Source organism: Onychostoma macrolepis, chromosome 05, assembly GCF_012432095.1.
Source record: "Onychostoma macrolepis isolate SWU-2019 chromosome 05, ASM1243209v1, whole genome shotgun sequence".
NCBI classification, from domain to species: domain Eukaryota; kingdom Metazoa; phylum Chordata; class Actinopteri; order Cypriniformes; family Cyprinidae; genus Onychostoma; species Onychostoma macrolepis.
This window is the reverse complement of record NC_081159.1, coordinates 21770582-21788951: the sequence shown is the minus strand read 5'-3', so window position 1 is coordinate 21788951 and position 18370 is coordinate 21770582. Positions and strand designations below refer to the sequence as shown.

General features: G+C 37.9%; 1 protein-coding gene across 1 annotated transcript; it reads right to left on the bottom strand.

Annotated features, from left to right (window-relative positions):
• Nucleotides 1–15215: 15215 nt before the first annotated feature.
• tcima (transcriptional and immune response regulator a) lies at nucleotides 15216–16227 on the bottom strand. The gene has a single exon (XM_058776515.1). The coding sequence runs from the start codon at nucleotides 16058–16060 to the stop codon at nucleotides 15758–15760; it is 303 nt and encodes a 100-aa protein (XP_058632498.1). The 5' UTR covers nucleotides 16061–16227; the 3' UTR covers nucleotides 15216–15757.
• Nucleotides 16228–18370: the final 2143 nt, after the last annotated feature.

Sequence of the window (18370 nt, the reverse complement as noted above, 5' to 3'; positions counted from 1 at the left end):
CTCGCAACCTTTGGATTACCAAAGGCCACGACTTCAAATTAGGCCACGACTTCTCCTAATAGTTACATTAGGGAAAGTGACAAGAAGCTACATCAGACCACAAAAGGAACCATTTAACTGGTGTTGTGGACTAAAAAGGTTATAATGTTCTCTTTTGTTGGACAACAGGTTTAAAAACGTGAATACAAGAGAATTTTAGCTTTAGGAATTTTAATTTAAGAATGTTAAGCTTAGCTAGTTAATGGAGGGCTACCTGCTGCCGTCAGAGCAAGTGTAATTTCTGCATTCACGCGCTCCTCGGATCTCTCATTTTCCGAGTTGTGCTTTTAAAGTCTGAATGTGAAAACGGCACACTTGTGTTACTACACAGATTTGTTGGACTTGTATTATTAAAGTTTTTTCCGACATGAGTTCACATGCATTTTCTCAGTTGGGAAATTTCCAACATGCGGTGCCGGTGATGATGCTTCTTACGTTCGTTTCGGAGAAACAAAGGACAAATATTTCAATCGATCGCTCAGGCATGGCACCGAAATCTGCGTTCTGATTCGTTTCTAGTACATACCGGTTACATAGTCAGTACCCAACCCTAATAATAATATAAAATATCGTCTTTTGTGTTCAGCAGAAGAAAGAAACTCATAATGGTTTTCGGGTGACCTACCCCGATCAGTACAGTACAGACTGTTTCTGCAGTAAGCTAATTTATTCAGATCTATTTTGACTTCAAATCTATTTGAATTACTTTCTTTGCTGTGCCACAGTTTATGATCCTTTTTGGGAAGCTCACGTTTATTTCTAACAACATTTTGAATTGACCATATAATGTGCACTTCATTCTCTTGAATACAAATGTGGGTGACTGACTCAAATACTGCGTCACAGAATGTATTTTCTGCAGTGACAAGGATAAATACAATGACAAAGTATTGATCTGCTGAAAAGTCAGTCAAGAGGTCAAAAAACTATGATGGAAGACCTTTGACACAGCCATACTGGCATGCTAAGGCTATTCATCAATGCAGCCTATTTTACCACAGAAAATCAAATGTTGCATGTCAAAAGCTGAAAGACAGGCACAGAGTTGTTTAACACCACAGGATCTTCAGAGAATGCCATACTAAACTTAACTTTCATTATGATCCAAAAAAGGAGCAAGCATATGCTTGTTAATATGCCATGCCACAGTATATTAAAAGATGTTTAGACTGTGTAAATTTAGGCTAATGTAAGGCACCCAGCCATCACATATAATATTACTATCAAAAAGTCATCTTTATTAAACTGAGATATCTGTGCTAAATTAACCTGTGTTGTTTCAGAAATTCAAAAGATATAACAGTAGCAACTGCACATAATATTTAACAACAGTCTGCAATGCTTCTGAAATAAGCATGAATATTTGCTGTGCTAAATGTCTCACTGTCACAAACTGAATAAGAGTAATAAATGATATCATAGGGTACTGATTTGTTTGTAGCACTACATGAATGTCACACAAAACAAGGCATCTCTCAGACAGACAGATCATGAATAATATATTGCACAAGGCTGTCACACAGTTTGTAAAAGTAGTGTACAAGCAAAAGGTGATGATTTTAGACATTTAGAGTCAACTACTTTCTCTTCCTCTGAGATTGCTGTCTTGACTATTTGTTTGTTGTTGCCTCTGGGCTGGCTGAAATTTTACCACCAACTGATACACAGCAGAGGAACAAGCAAACAGTGTTTCTGTAATGATTTTGTGTCAACACTTTGTTTGCTATTCAAGGGATGATGACTTAGAGGTAATGCAGCTACTGTCACAGACATTTGGGAAATATATCGTGAGACGGTGTGAAACTGAGCCAGGAAGGGAATGAAAAGACAACTACAATCTTACATACTGCTATAGTAACTATGTACTGACCTGACATTTCTTCAGCTCTCAGAAATCCAATAGCCAATTCCTGTACTGTTTCTGAGGTCACAAGTAGATACTATCTGAATTTGGACTTGTCAAACATTCTCGTTCAATTATTGCTGGTAAACAGAAGTTTCAAGCGTGATTACCACAAGCTTAAGTCTAACCTGAGGCAATCATATTCTCAGTTTTTTTAAAAAAAAAAAAGAAGCTATTCCTGGCATTAACACTGCAGAGAAAGAACTTGAGACTTCCTTTCGACCTTATCCTGGTATTCTGCATCTGAAACTAAATCCTCTTATTTTTATAATTAATCAACAGGAGACTAGATTATTATCTGAAATGTTATCCCCCAGCACTATGCAAACTGAACAAAGTCTTCATCTGCCTGCCTGTGCAATGGTATTTTAATAGGCAGAATTGAAGATCAAGAGGGAAAATCAGAAAAGTTAAACTAATGTACAGATGAATTACTGTTATAATTAATCAGCAGGAGACTAGATTATTATCTGAAACATTACCCTTCAACACTATGTGCAGACCCACCTAGCCACTTTTTACCAGCAGAAGTGACGATCAAGAAGGAAGTTACACTAATGAAGAGGTGAATGGATAAATTTGCAGATGTTTTAAATGCAGCCCATTTTACATTCACCTCACGTCCCTGTGCAATGTTTGATTGAGTTTCATGTTTTAAAGCAAGCTTCCCCCACAAAAGAAAGAAATCGTACTAATATGCTTATTTCTTTCTATAATCAATGTTGACAGCAGTACTGCTTTAATATTTTTGGGGAAACTGTGATACATTTTTTTAGGATTCTTTGATGCTTATAAAGTTCAAAAGAACCATGTTTATTTAAAATAGCTATTTTTTCTTTACTGCTGCTTTTGACCAATTTAATGCATACTTTAAAAATAAATGCATTAATTTCTTTCAAAAAAAAAAGAAAAAAAACTTACTGACCCCCAAATTTATAGAGCATATAGAGGTCTAGAGCACTAATGCAATGTATATGTACATAGGCATATCAACCGTCATCAAATTTATCACTTTGTAGAAACTAGTGTGACCTCACCTTGATCCTTAAAAAACATGAATAAAAATAAGCAAGGTAAAAAGAAAATATAACAAACCAGATTATTAAATACAGGTTTACTTGCAACAAGGATAAATATAGTTTGTAAAATATAAACTGTCGAGAACCATTGGTTTTGATTGTCTGAGCTAGAGGCACTAAAAAGACAACCCTTCAAAGACACAGCATAATTCTTCCATTGCTGTTCAGTCATTGATTGTTGTAATTTGGCCACTTACGCCGTCATGTCATCTCACTTGTTTTGTGCAGAGAGAGAATGAGATGTGAAGATGTGGGAGGTTTTAGAGTGCTGCCCTGATTAGGTGACCTGAACCAGGGGGAGGATGTACAATTATGTCTCGTTTGCTGAGGGCAAAATAAAGCTGAGGTTAATGGTAGGAGACAGATGGACTGGGGGTTGAAGAGCTGCATTACTGCAGTGCTGGAAGTGAGCTAAGGTCAAACTGAAAGATGGATAAAACTTCTGTTCATGTTACTATGATGTGTGGACTGGATTTTTGACATTAAATGTTAAGTGACTACTGACCTTCATCTCCTTCTTGTTTTCTGCCCTAAAAATGTCTGAGGGCGTCACAGCATGTAAAGCAGAGTCAGAGATGCTAACTGGGTAGGATGATCCCAAATCCCATGCCATACTCAAGCTTTGATTAGCAAGTGGGTGCATACACAGTCTCCAGACACTAGGTGCCGCTATAATAAGCAAAATTGTTTCTTTTCACTTTTTTGACTTTTTCAATCTTTTTCATGGGCTAACAAGGAAATGCTAAAAAGCCAAACCTTGACATTCCTGTCAATCAGCCTTCATTTTATTTTAGCAACCAGTGATTTCAGTTCTATGATTAAGGGATCATCATTAAATTTAGGATAGAATATGTCCATGGTGCCTTCAAATGTTTTCTCATGTTTTGCAACGAAATGGCAATTTAAAAATCGACTTTTCTGTTTCTTAGGACAAATATTTGTCATAATCTAAACGTAAAGGTTAAGGTTACCAGCTAAACCCTGACCCCTTGATCTGACACAACTTCACCACAAGATGGTAGTAGCCTATCACAAACATGTTTATCATATCAACACCTGTTTATCACATAAAGTGCATTGATATCAATTCTAGTCAGAAATCTTGTGAAAAGGAACTTTACACCTAATTCAAATTTTTTAAATTATTATTTTATAACCACAAAAAAATGGAGTTTCTCTTGTTTATACAATAAAAGAGCTTAAAAAATACTAATGGAGAATACTGCCTCAGTACTGCAGCATTTTCTTTATCAGTTATCATTTTTGAAAGTGTACGCCAAATAGGTAAACATTGTTTTCATATAATATGCTGTACATATTGATGCAAAATTGTTCTGATCCTCCACTAGATGGCTCACCTGACCATTTCCCAAAAGGAGTCAAGAAGCAACAAGTGTTCTTTCATTTGTTTGCAGTCAGAGAATGTACGTCTGCACAGAATAGCAGAACAAAAGAACAGAACGCTGCAATGGTCAACACTGACTGACAATGACACAAAAACACTAATGAGCATTCAGGACTAAGGATTCATGCCAATTAGGTGAAAGATCAGCCTTATTTGAGACAGCCTGCAAAATGAATGACTTCCCTTCTTTCTCTTCTGTTTGTGTACACTCTTTTACATGTCAACAAAAACACATTTAGGAAGCACATGCCTAACCTGAGCTAAGTATGCTTATTCTTTCTTTCTCCTCTTCACACACACACACACATGTATTCTCGATGTTCTTAGCAGACGCCACGTGCCTGGCTGGCCCTCTACAAAGTCTACATAAACAAACAGCACTTGTGATTTTGGCACATTCCGTTGGATAGGCTATACAAAACAGATGAACAGTTTGATAAATAATCTGAAGACACTATTTTTGGCCCCTACTGGATCAGAGCCATGCACTTTTGTTAAACAAACTTTCTTTACTTGCTCTTTGAAGGGCTTGGTGTGATTTAGTACACTTAGCTCAAGTTTGTGTGGAGTCCAGTTTATCACATTAACATTTTTAATGTTGTTTTTGTAATGGATAAGAAAGATCTTAAAGTTCTGTGGACCAACATATTCTGAAATCTATGATACAAACGCATGTAAGAACTAATGTGGGGCAAGACAGGATTAAGATTGTCCCTCCGATCCAACTTAATTAATTTTAATTAAACTAATATGTTTATTTATCAACTATTAATCTCAATTTATTAGTAAATTGTATTAAATGTTGCCCTTGCTGTACTTCTTTACATAACTATTTCCACTCAGTCCGATGTTTTCTTTCATGTGCAATACACCTGCCAAATTTACCATTTGCCCTTTTGATCCAAGACTTGCGTACGCTAACCGAATTCTAGTCGAACTCACAGTAAAACGAATATCTTAAAATCTCAGCATAAAGTCAAGTCACCTATTTTGTATATTGTTTTATACATTAGAGATTGTTGTATCTTTACAATATTAAACAGGAAAGTAACATGATCAATGATGCCAACTTTAAATGAGACAAATCCGAATTCTGCCATAAAGCAGCTCAATAAAGACAATTGTGTTAGTATTCAGCTCTAGTCAGGTTATCATGGATTCAGTTTAGTTCCAAAACAAGTTCAATTCAGCTTTAAGCAGTTCTATTGAAGACAGTAGTGTCAATATTAAACTCGAGTCAGTTCAGTGTTGATTCAGTTCAGTTCAATAACAGTGTCAAAATTGCAAAATTCACTAAATTAAAATGTCAATTCAACTATGAAGCAGCTCTATAGAAGACATTAGTGTCATTATGCATCTCGATTTAGTTTGAGTTTTGTTCTCATCCGATAATTAATAATAATACTATTTATTACTAAAGTGTCTTTTAAAGTCAGAGAGGTTATTCCAAACCAGCTAATCAGATTCCAGTAGGAATAGGAGAAAGCCTGAGGTAAGGATGAGTGTTTAGATGACCTAAAGCTTAAAGGGGTCATATGATGCGATTTCAAGTTTTCCTTTCTCTTTGGAGTGTTACAAGCTGTTTGTGCATAGCTAAGATCCCTGAAGTCGCAAAGACTAAAGTCTCAAAATCAAAGAGATATTCTTTATAAAAGTTAAGACTCGACCACGCCCTCCTAAAACGGCTCATTCAAACACGCCCCCACATGTCTACTTCACGATGTGGGGAGATTTGCAAAACACCGCCCAAAACGTACACGCAATGAAAGAGGGCTGGACTATTATTCTCACTGTAGTGTTGTTACTGCTGCCGGCATGTTGTGGAGATGCTGTGTTTCGTTGTGAAAGCGAAACTACTTTGTTTGGGCTTCCAAAAGAGGACACAATTAGAAACAACCTGTTCGGAGGTTAATTAAGTCCGTGAACATTACACGGAATTCTGTGAGATCATGTTGATTAGAAATCAGTGGTTAAGTTGTATTTACAACACTGTTCCAGAACAGTTCAACCCAAATATTTGAGTGTGCGCAGCACATTTTACGGAGGACTATTTCCTGAACCTGGGAGCAGCCTGCCAGTTATGCACAAAGGCTGTTTCTATAAAGTGGGGCAATTTCAACTTTGCAAGGACAGTCCGGCACTTCTGACTCACAGCCTGTAAGTATGTTTTCATATTATTTGCAACTGACTATTCAAACGTGAGTTTTGAGCTGTGTAGAGTAACGTTAGTGCTTGTTTGTCGTTTCTCCGATCACAAATGCAGACATGGTAATGTTTACAAATAGACAGTATAAGTCATTATAATCAGTAATTATGTCCCCACTGGATGCAACAAATGCCTCGTTTGTAATAGGTTTTATTGTTTTTGTGTCGTCGCGCCGGGACACAACATCACAGTAAGGTAAGGGGCGTAACATCTCCGTCTCACGCTTGAGGTATTCGGCCAATCACAACGCACTGGATAGCTGGCCAAACAGAGCACGCCTCGTTTCTCAGAACGATGAGCTTTGTAAAAATCAGCACGTTTCAGAAAGGCAGGGCTTAGAGGAGCAACAATAATGTACAATATGTGGAAAATGTGTTTTTTGAACCTTAAACCACATAAACACATTGCATTACACCAAACACACAAAATAATGTTATTTTTAGCAACGTCATATTTTAAGACCCAAGCAGATTTCCCTAGTATAGAGGGGATTGAAGGAAATCTACAAGCTGGACTGTCACACAATTTACATTTAGATATAACAGATTTCATTATTTTCCTCATTCAGGTGTGTTACATCAAACCGGCTTGTCAAAAGTATGAAAAGCAGCTGGTTTGTGCTTTTTGTGCTGCTGTATTTAATATGCACAGCATGGTTGGGTGTGAAGTGGAGTTGACAGTGCACGGCTCGGACAGCTGAGCTGCTTAATGGATTTAGATACCAGGCGGCAGCAGCATTAAGCCCGTGTCCTCTCCCTTCTACTCTTGCCGGACTGACCTGGCTATCGTTAAGCTGAACAGGTTTGAGACTGGTTCTTTTGCAGGCCCAGAGCGCATGCACTCACTTATACTTTGACTGCTGCTTAGAAAAACACAGCCAGATGTCTTGGATCTCAGATGGCTTCAAGAAGCGTTACTGAGTGGTTAGGGCTGCGTCTGTTATTTTCATCATTTCAGTGTGGTCTTTTCTGTTGATGTTATGTATTATAATAGAAGTCAACACAAGGTTTTGTTATGCTGGAACCCCTCCCAAGCACTAAACGGAAAGTATACTGAAACTTATGTAATGAAGACTTCTGTAATCAGTGCTGTTATTATGAATGACAAGAGAGTGGCGTGTAATTTAAGACGTGTGAAATATTCACCTATATATATATAGGATATATATATATATATATATATATATCCATCCATTTCCCATTTCCTTTAACTCTAAAACACAATGCAATACATAAATAAAAATATAGTCAAAACAGGTCACAGCACAGATTTTTGTGCAGATGCTTTCAATCAAAGGGACATAACATTTTCAGTTCATGCTTTCCCCAGGAATCGAACCCACGATCTACTGTTTTAGCAACAGTAACAAAATTCACATGTATTTGACAGATGCATGTAAATTGGTGCAACTCAGACTGCATTCAATACATTTTATCAGTTCTTGCATTCCATGGGAAATGAACCCATGACTTCGGCATTGTTCAGTGCACTGTCCTTCTTTCTGAGCTACAGGAAGACAAATTCGAGGAATAAAATGTATATGACCGTTTTAATCTCTCCTATTTTTTCCCAGACGTTAACCTTCACAGTAATGTCAAACAGTGGGTCTGTATTGTTTGAAACTGTAATCTAATTTGACCTGTCTATTATGGCTTCAAGATGTTCTATTCCAGTAATAAATGCAAGAATTTTGTCAGCTGGTGCCAATTTAGGTCACATTGTTTTATGGGTGCCCCTGATGTGACCTGGTTCACTTCCCATTGGTTACCCAGTCTAATCCTCCCCACTGCAGTGGTCATACTCCCATCACGTGGCCTCCTTGTCCTGCCAGATGCCTCACCATCACCACCCAAACTACTACAGCATCCATCTCATCTTTTGCATTCATTCTCCTGCTCTTACTAATTTCTCTCTTCCCTCCTCCCACTCTTTCTTTTAGACCCAAGTACAGGAGCAGTGATAATGGAATGAGCAAAAGAGTCAAAGAAAGAAAATACAAAGACCCCCATAATATTTCTTAAAATATATCACAAGTTATATAAATGGTAAAAACAGCTTTCAAACACAGACAAAAGATTCTGGAAATTGAAGGGAGTGAGAGTTTATAGAGAAGAGTTACTCAGAATCAGTATCAACACTGATTAGATCTTTCCGAAGACGCACTGAGGAAACGGCCGAGTACTTCACAAAGGCAGGCTCACAATAGCTGACATAATTTATGAAAGCTTTTCTTTTTGATGTTATCATAATGGCTTCACCTGAGTATATAACAATGAGTCCTCCCCACGACTGCGCGATAACATCATGTATAGGAAGTTAAGAGCATTTGCAGGGTCTCAGAGTGGCGCAAGACTCAACTGGAATAAGGTGACAACGCCAGACTCCGTTCACTTCCTGTCCAGTCGTTGGTAGGTTCAAATACTGTACATAAGGATCTTGTCAGCATCTGCTTCCCTTATCGTTGTCCTGTATTAAACTTTACAGAGAGCAGCTATGTTCTGCAGAAGTCCCACCTTAATGAAAGAGCTTTGTATTAGCCAAGATCTTGATTCTGAAGTACATAAAGGGAAATCATTGATATATTTCACATTTACATATTTCAGGTTAAGAATTTGAATGTTACACCCAGATATTACTGAAGGCATTACATGGAAACACACCTGTACTGAAATTATGTGTTATTAAGACTGGAGGACAATATGTTTCTCAATTATACGAGTCATTTTGTATGAGTACGAGGTGGTTTTTTCTTTCTTTTTTTTCTGAGGAGCCCCTTTATAAAAATATCAGAGAAAGTATTTTCTATTTTATTAAAAAGGACCAATCAATGCATTAACTAACAATAAGCAATGCATAGTAATCTTTGTTAACATTAGTTAGTAGAAAAACAACTGTTCATTTTTAGTTAGCTCGGGTCTACAGATACAACATTTGATTTCAATTCAAGTTAACAAATGGAAACTTATTGTAAAGTGTTACCAGAATCATTTTACAAAAATTCTATTTTTCTGAAAATCTTCAGAAAAACCGCCTCATGTTCGTACAAAATTACTATTAATTGCAGGTACATTTGTCTTGGTTTCCACTTGCATGAGATGTTATACAATGTAGACATGCCATATGATATGGTCACAATAAGTCACCTGAGTAAGTGGCATTTCTGAAGCTGCATCCTCGGACGTTTAGATGTCTGCAGACAGGATGTACTAAGAAATCATTTACTGTAGATAAATAAGTGGCACAGTATTTACCAGGTTCCTCAGACAACGCTCCTTGAGTCCTTGAACACCTCCACGCAACAAGGGCCAAAGGACAGCCTCGCTAATTTGCATAACGCTGATGTGAAGTAAAAGTGATGACATCTGTGATTTAACCAGGATTCTATATTGCAAGTTACTGAGATCTCAAAGAGGCTCTGAAATTCCCACAAATGTCTGTCCAAAACCTAAACCATCCATTACATTTAACACCTTCTCTGTAACTAAGCCGAGAGACACTGTCTATCTGTCAACAGGCTTAGTGAAGAATCCAATAGTTCACACATCTTCATATCTGTGTGCTTGACACAGTGCACCTTGCAAACAAACACAAGATTAAAGCTTAAAAGTCTTTAAAAGATTAACACAACAGCAGTCTGACAACATTTAGCCTGTCGTCAGTTTTGAAACAGTCTGTTACCTCATTCGCCCTGATGAAACACTGAAACACGCTGTGACGTATCTAACTACACTCCCTCATTCCGTGTAATAAGTGTAAAGCCCATATAGATGAATAATATTATAAAGAACTGTTACATCACAGGTGATTTCTTCAGTTCTCCATGAAGAGTAACTAATATGAGGGAGAGACATTGAAAAGAAATAAAGAGCTATATAAATAAGAAATAAAGTGTTAATAAAGGGTTATAAAAAGAAAATATTGGCTGTATACAAAAAGTTGTGTCTCTCTATATTAAACTAAACTATAAAAAGTAGTTTTAGCCCATTATTAGTAAATCACAATCAACAGCACTCCAAAAATACCCAGGAGAATAAATAAATAAGCGAAGAAATGGATATATAAATAGGAGGGTTGCTCTACCATTGTGTGGTATCGAGGTGGCTTCCTTCTCAACACCTGCAGAGAAAAAGGAGGGCGCTGGGAGTGGAGAGAGAGGTGGAGAGGGGAGCAGGACAAAGGAGAGGAGGGTTTGAACAATGGCAAGGCCGGACAGTGGAACTGCAGCGAGACAGAGAGTCTGCCGGCCGCGACAGCCGCCCTGCCCCGGGGACAGCCAAAAGAGCCACACAGGAAGAGGCTTCACTCCTCTGTCCAGAACACACACGACAGGCAAAGAACAATAGAGAGGAGATCCCCTCCAGAGAGAACGCATTTGATGACTGAGTCTATCCGAGGTCCTACAGAAACACAAGGTCAAAATGCAAAGTGCAATATAGTACAATATATGTACATGTAATTGCATGCGGCAAATAACGCCCTTCTTTCAGATTGGCCTGGAACATACAAATAAAATCATGTTAGATCAGTTTTAGATTTAGGATTTTAAGCTTAGATTTAGAATTTTGGGTGTTGGGCGTAAGCAAAATCGGAAGGAAATTAACTGCAAGTTTTATCCATTATTTTGGGTCACAGTCGTCATTCTTTTATATATTTTATATTGTTTATAGTCAAATTGCATAATAGAAAAAAAGCAACATCTTTGCAGGATAAAAATGAATTTCAATGTTACATGCAGATTTTCTTTTCTCAACCTGAAGATATAACATTGAACTTATACTAAAATTATAGGAACTAATAGAAGACTGGAAAACAATGTTTCAGATCATATTTTCTGAGGGATTTTGTATGGATGTATGAATTCATAGAACATAACAGACAGTGCAAAAAATACAAGTAAACAAATATTACAACACATAAGGTCAAATAGTGTGTAAAGCATATATTTTCTAAAATAACAATATACTGTAAGTATTTTCCATTATCTATGCCTCATGCAATAAAATTCATTGTAGACACTATTCTTTTTGAATTATAGTGTCTACAATTAATTTTATTGCATGAGGCATAGATATTTATTGCATTTATTGCATTTTAAAAACACAGTAAAAACTTTAATGATATGAATTATTATTACAATTTAGAATAACAGTTTTCTAATTTTCTAGATTTAAAAAATTCATTTCTTCCTGAGATGGCAAAGCTGAATTTTCAGCATCATTACTCCAGTCTTCACTGTCACATGATGCTTCAGAAATCATTGTGATATGCTGATTTTGTGCTTAAGAATTTTCTCTTATTATTAACGTGATAATGTTGGAAACATTTTGGTGGAAACAGTTTTCTTTGGATTCTTTAACAGCTAGAAGGTTCAGAATTTATTTTGAAACAGAAAATGTTAAGAATGAAAAAGTCTTTACTTAGTTTTTAACAGTATAGTGTAGATGCATAGACAAGACTTCATACTGATTAATAATGAGAATTTACTTAAACTGTCTTTCTTAAAAACATTGTCTTGTACGCATTTTTTTTTTTTATCCACAGCAAAAATCATCAAGTAGTGATGGAGATATGTATACAGGAAATATCAGAAATATGGCTGAAATGTCCCAAATATTTTGTTTGGGATGTGGACTTTGCGTCAATGAGTCAGCATAGCTGGTCTCGAGTGACGCCGGGGCTGTAGGGGTCAGATGCAATGTACCATACTGACGTACCACGTATACGCACAAATGTAGACATACACATACAAACAAACAAACACAAAGAATTGATTCATCCATTGGTAACAATGGGCTTTTCATCACTGTGAGCCATCTCTCACCCAGCGCCTTCTTTACAAATAAAGTATGTGATTTAGGAAACAGAGAGTTATGTCCGCATGCGTAGCGGAAAGCAGTCTGAACACACCACTTAACGCCTGCCCCACTTGTAATCCCTTCTTTCCTGTAAAACAGCCATTTCTCATCCTGACTGACGTCTATTGGATGGCCGCAGTGTGGTGGATGTTTCCCTATCACTGTCATTATAGGTTATTTGATGCAAATAGAGGAACTTGGTCACAATGGGCATAAATGGGCATTCGTGTGTAGAAAAGTTAGTCTGTCAGCAGCTGAGTTGGGCTGGTGACATGACCGGTATAAACTAGACTTCTAACTAGTCAGCTGAGGAAAACTTGTTTACGGAAGCATTTGAGTGATGACGTTGAAAAACCGTCTGGTTCTGCTTTTGTGACAGCCACAGACATTAAGTGTAATCATTTTTATATTGAAAGTTAATAAATAAAACAAAGATTACTGAAGTTTGTTTTAGAAAAATTTCATGTTTAATTCAGTGTGTTATGCCATTTCTTTGTAATTGTGAAATGTACTAAAATTAGTGAATATTTTTACACTTCATTTTTTGATTGTAAAACAAAAAAATAACCAATAGCATGCCAAGTTAAGAATGAATTTTAATGTTACAGCCAGTTATTAATTTCTCAGCCTAAAGGCACAATTTGAAAAAACACTTGCACCAACATGATGTGTGCAGAATTACATTAAACCCTGAAGGACAATAAACGCCTATTTTCACACAGTACACAAAATGCATTATGTGTATTAAACTAGTGGAAATTGTGCAGACTAATTAAAATTCACCATTTTAAATCATGTCCAAATCAAATTTAATTTTAAATTAATTGATGATCAGATGCATTTTTTAAAGAACCACCATTTTTGAAAATTAGGTTATTTTAAAAGAATATGTAGAAAAATTACCAAGCAACAGTGGATTTTAACAGTAAAATTAATAGCTATAAATTAAAGATACAGAAAATATTATTGTATTATTATAGTTTTTTTTTTTTAATGGTTTATACATATAAACTTGAAAATTTGATGTGATTTGGTTTAAATGAATATAGTATGTTAATATAAACATAAGTATGATCCACATGCCTTCAACATGGAAACTATATTGGACTAAAAAAAAAAAAAAAAAAAAAAAAACACTTGCTCCATTTCAGAAGTCCATCACATGCCACAAGAATTTCTTTTCTTGTTCGCCTAAATGAACTTTTCCTCCTCGCTAACTCTGATGCAACACCACAAGCAGTTTTCGTTCCTTAATCAGTTGTCAGTCTCTGAACCGGTTTGTACCGGAGAGGCCTGAGTCATGTGTAAACTGATAAAAGCAGCTTTGCTGTCAGTTCTACCTTGCTCCTTCTGTCACTATAGAAACACACACACACACATATTGCTTCCACACAGTCTGTTCACTTCAAAGTTCCCTTCCCTGAACACAGTGAAAGATAGGAAAAGGGTGGGAGAGAGTGGACAATCCTGAGTCAAGCATATCATACAGCACATAAGACAGACAGGACAATTGGCTTAAATATTTAGCCATAGTAGTCCTAAACAAGCATGTTACCGTAAAAGGAAAAGTACGGAAATGAATAAAACGAATAAAAAAATTTTTTTTTTTTTTAAATAAATTGTGATTTGCTTGAACGGAAAATTGGATGCAAGCTGACAGCGATTAACTCAAACATTAAGCATATTGCAGCGTCTGTCTTAACAATATCATGTTGCATTTCATTGTGTTACTGAACTCCCACAGCTGCTCTAGTTCAAAGGTTTTAACAATAGGTCACACTTCACACGACCTGCAGAAATCACTTTCAAGTGTGTGTGAGTGTGTGTGTGTGTGTATGTCTCTCCACCATAGTCACCTTTGGCAGGTGAATGTTTACGTAGGAAATTCCCTCTTGGCAGCGATGAAGAAGAGGTAAGGTGTTGGGCTCTGTTGTCTAGACCTTACATGACCGCCAGGTAGTCAGATGTCAGATGACGCATTCCCAGCTCATCAGAACTGGTTTGAGCCAGTACAGTGACCGATCAGAGCATTAAGATTAACAGGCATCCACTGATCTTCCCTCTGCCAGCCCTAATCCTAAATCATGCCAAAAGTCTGACAAAACACCTGAAATGTACAAAATTACTTATCGCTATATATCAAAAAACTGACACAGAGGAGGATCTAAAGAGACTGGTAAAGCTTCTTATCTACACACCACAGTAATGTAATACACCTTTAACAAACACGGCTGAATCAACCAGAAACTGGTTCACGCCGGTCTGGTAATCTGCAAAACAAAGAGACATGCCTGAATGAAAGCTACCCAGACCTAGTGGTGAGTGACAGGTGTGACTATCCTGCAAACAGCCCAAAAAGTGAAAGTTAAAAACAAATACCCCTGAGAGCTAATATAAGTTTTATTGTTGACGATACTATCTTTTACAACTTTCAGGATGACTGCTGGGTTTGTGGGTTTCACTTTACTGTAACTAGCTAGTTTTTAGATTAAACACAACAGCAATGTCAAACTTTGTTGAAATACTACCTTAACATTTCTACTGTAAGCAAGCTCACCTTTGTACCTTATTTAGCCCTAGGGTAGGCTACATATTGGCACCTTGCCATTTTTTATTGAGAATGTGAAATATGGGATCAAGGGACCCATGGGTCCAGCAGAACCCACAATTTCTACATTTTTTTTTTTTTTTTAAATATGAAGTCAAGGAAGAGAAGAGAGTCCAAATGTTTAGTTAATAATTTATTATACAAACAATGAAAAATAATATTGTGAAGAATGCATAACTGATGTTATAACATTGTGACAAATAAATAAGTGGCCGTTGAGTGTTAACACATATCACAATATTAAACTGGCATAGAGACAAGGCATAATGTTTATAGGCAGTTTTCAGGCAACATAACTTCTGTCTCCAGTCATAGTTCTTGTGCACCAACAATTACACCTATAAGGTGCAGAAGTTCGTGATAAAGTCCATTTTTAAAATGCATAGAGTTCACGAGACATTTTCGCGCGTCTTCACGTTATGATGCACGAGGGGCTCGGCGTGCTCGCGCCGCGGGATTCCTTCACACTGAGCGCCTCCACAGCTCCAGATCCCGTGCGTCCCGTCCTTCTCGAAGGGCTCGTGTCATTTACGAGGCTTTCCTTCATCTCGGTGTGGTTCCTTCTCGACCACTCTGGACGTGTCCGTTATCGCCAGGTTGTTAATGTTACCGGCAGTCTGAAATGAACGACCATGCAACCGCGGGTCAACGCGTGAAGACGCTCAACGCAGCTTCAGAAAGTGTCGCACCATCCCCGCGATCCGCAGGAACTTGTCCTTCTTCCTCTGCTTGAGGGCCATCAGAGCTTTGGCCGTCTCTTCGGGGTCGTGCGCGAAGGAGAAGATGCTTCTCACTCTCTCCTCGGCTTTCATGTCTCCAGTTTTCTGGAAGAGTCTCATGAGCGCGTCCTGGTTGACGTTCTCGAAGATGTTGGCGACCGCTCGCTTGCGGCTCGCCGTGTCAAACTTGTTGCCATGGATCGAAGGGCAGACCCGGCGAGATTCTGAGTACATGTCGGTCGACATCTTGCGGCTTTGGTGTTGTTTAGCAGCGTTGGAGTCGCCAACTTGACCGATCTGAGCCGCTTTGGTGGCTGTGAGTCGAGTGAGGAGTTTACAGAGAGGGCAAGCTCTTTATAGAGCGACAGCGCAGGTCCCGCTTACGGAGATGACTTCATCCGCACTGCCTCTCCAGAGGAACGCCTTCCCGTTTGCAGCCAACTGCTCGCCAACATGCCTCAAGCTTTGGAAATGTCAGTAATTATGGATGAGAGCGTTGACGACATGAGTGCGCAAGGTTTATCATATAGGGAAGGGGTGCATTTGCAACCTATGGAGTTTTTTTCTGCCTGATCTTACCTTTAAGAAATATTATAATAGCTGTTAATTTAGATTTTACCACATTTTGTTAGAAATGCGGGATTTTGGAGATGTGGGAACCCTAAAATCTGGTGAAAATTCTGGTGCCCTATGCAAGATGACATGACCTCACTCTGTGAGAAAAACACATACACACAAACATGTTTGTTTTTGTGAAAAGTGGGGACATCCCATAGGCGTAATGGTGTTTATACTGTACAAAATGTATGTGCTATTGCCCTACACCAACCCTACACCTAACCCTACCGCTTATAGGAAACTTTGTGCTATTTCAGATTTTCAATACACTCCATTCTGTGTGATTTATAAGCGTTTTGAAAAGTGGGGACATGGGGCAATGTCCTGAAAAGTCACCTTCTCCTTGTAATACCTATGTCATACCCTTGTCATTATACAAATTTATGTCCTCATTTGTCACAAAAACACGCGCACACACACACACTACCATTCAAACGTTTGGGGGTCAGTAAGTTTTTTGTTGTTGTTGTTGTTGTTGTTGTTGTCTTGTATTTGTTTATTTAGCAAGGACACCTTCATAAATGTTATGTCATAAATCTAACAGACCCCATCATTTGATTGGTCATTTGATACATAACGTTCTCTGCAAACAATACAAATTACTGTACTGTAGTGTCATGACAAAAACTCACTCGACTCTCCTCATAAAATTCTGAATAATTATGGTGTCATCACAATAGTGTTCTAATTAGGTGTTATTAAATGTATTAACCTGTATAACCAATTCTTTACTAACTATGCCATGGATGACGTAATAGGCCTACTTATATGTATTTTTTAAAAACTGATGCAAGTCTTTGAAACAAACGTCTATATAATTACATTGTCTATGCTGTAGTTATACAGCCTCCTGTAAATGGACAGAAGAACCCAACATTGTGTCTTTTCAACTAGGGTAGCGCTCTTCAAAACTGCTATACTTGATTGCAAGATAAGTTTAAATTGACTGGGAACGTTAAATGCAACCCGATCTCATGAAAATACGTATAAATATTATGCCAAAAACCCCCGAAAACTCGTGGTATTGATACGCAAAAATGGACTTTGGCGTGTCTATGCTACGTGCATTTTTGGCGTGCATATAATACGCAGTTTTCGCGTGCATATGATCCGAAATTTGTTGGCGTGCATTTGATACGCATCTACACCACAACCCTAATCCTACCCATCACGTAGCATAGACACGCCAAAGTCCATTTTTGCGTATCAATACCACGAGTTTTCGTTTTTATTTGGCGTAGGCCTACTATTAGGCATTCCAGTGAAAATTATAAATAGCCACTTTTCCACTTTATCTGATAATTGCTAAATCGCTGGGGGCTTTTTAGATAACACAGAAAGGAACCATTTTTGCATGCTGTAAGAAACTCCATATAAACAAAACTCAACACACATCCTTGTGCACTGTTTCTTCTCCGTCTGGTTTGCATTAGAGCAATTCCCTTTGAACCGTCATGATGGAAAACAAGCAAGTCAGACGAAGGAATTTCCCAAAAAATACCAGGTTCTGCAGTGGCATTTTATTTGGCTCCTCAAAAATGTGCCATTGTTGCAATAATCTTGTGGAATGCCCGTTACTTGGCATCCATTGTGAGTGTGCTACGAAACAGGATGCCAGTCTTTCTCAGGCTGGCATAACAGTTATGACTGGAGTCAAGGAGGATTGGAAATGTGTGGAAAGAGACGCCAGGAACATGTCATAAATATAAGCAGAGAGTTCTCCGGAGTCTTGCACACAGAGCACAATATGACCTTTTGACAGGGTAAAGGAAGCATTGGATTGAGAGCCTAGTCCTGCCCTCTCTAACACAAGCTGAGTGTACTTTATCAATCCTAACAATGGGGAAACTAAATTTAACTCAGGTCAAAGGTTGCGTCAGCTGGTCTGCCTGAAGGAGTAGTAGTTCCCTCCCCTGCACACGCCTGGAGCCAGTTGCT

Excerpts from the sequence above, each read along its gene's own strand:
- tcima (XM_058776515.1), bottom strand. The coding sequence starts at position 16,060 with ATGTCGACCGACATGTACTCAGAATCTCGCCGGGTCTGCCCTTCGATC.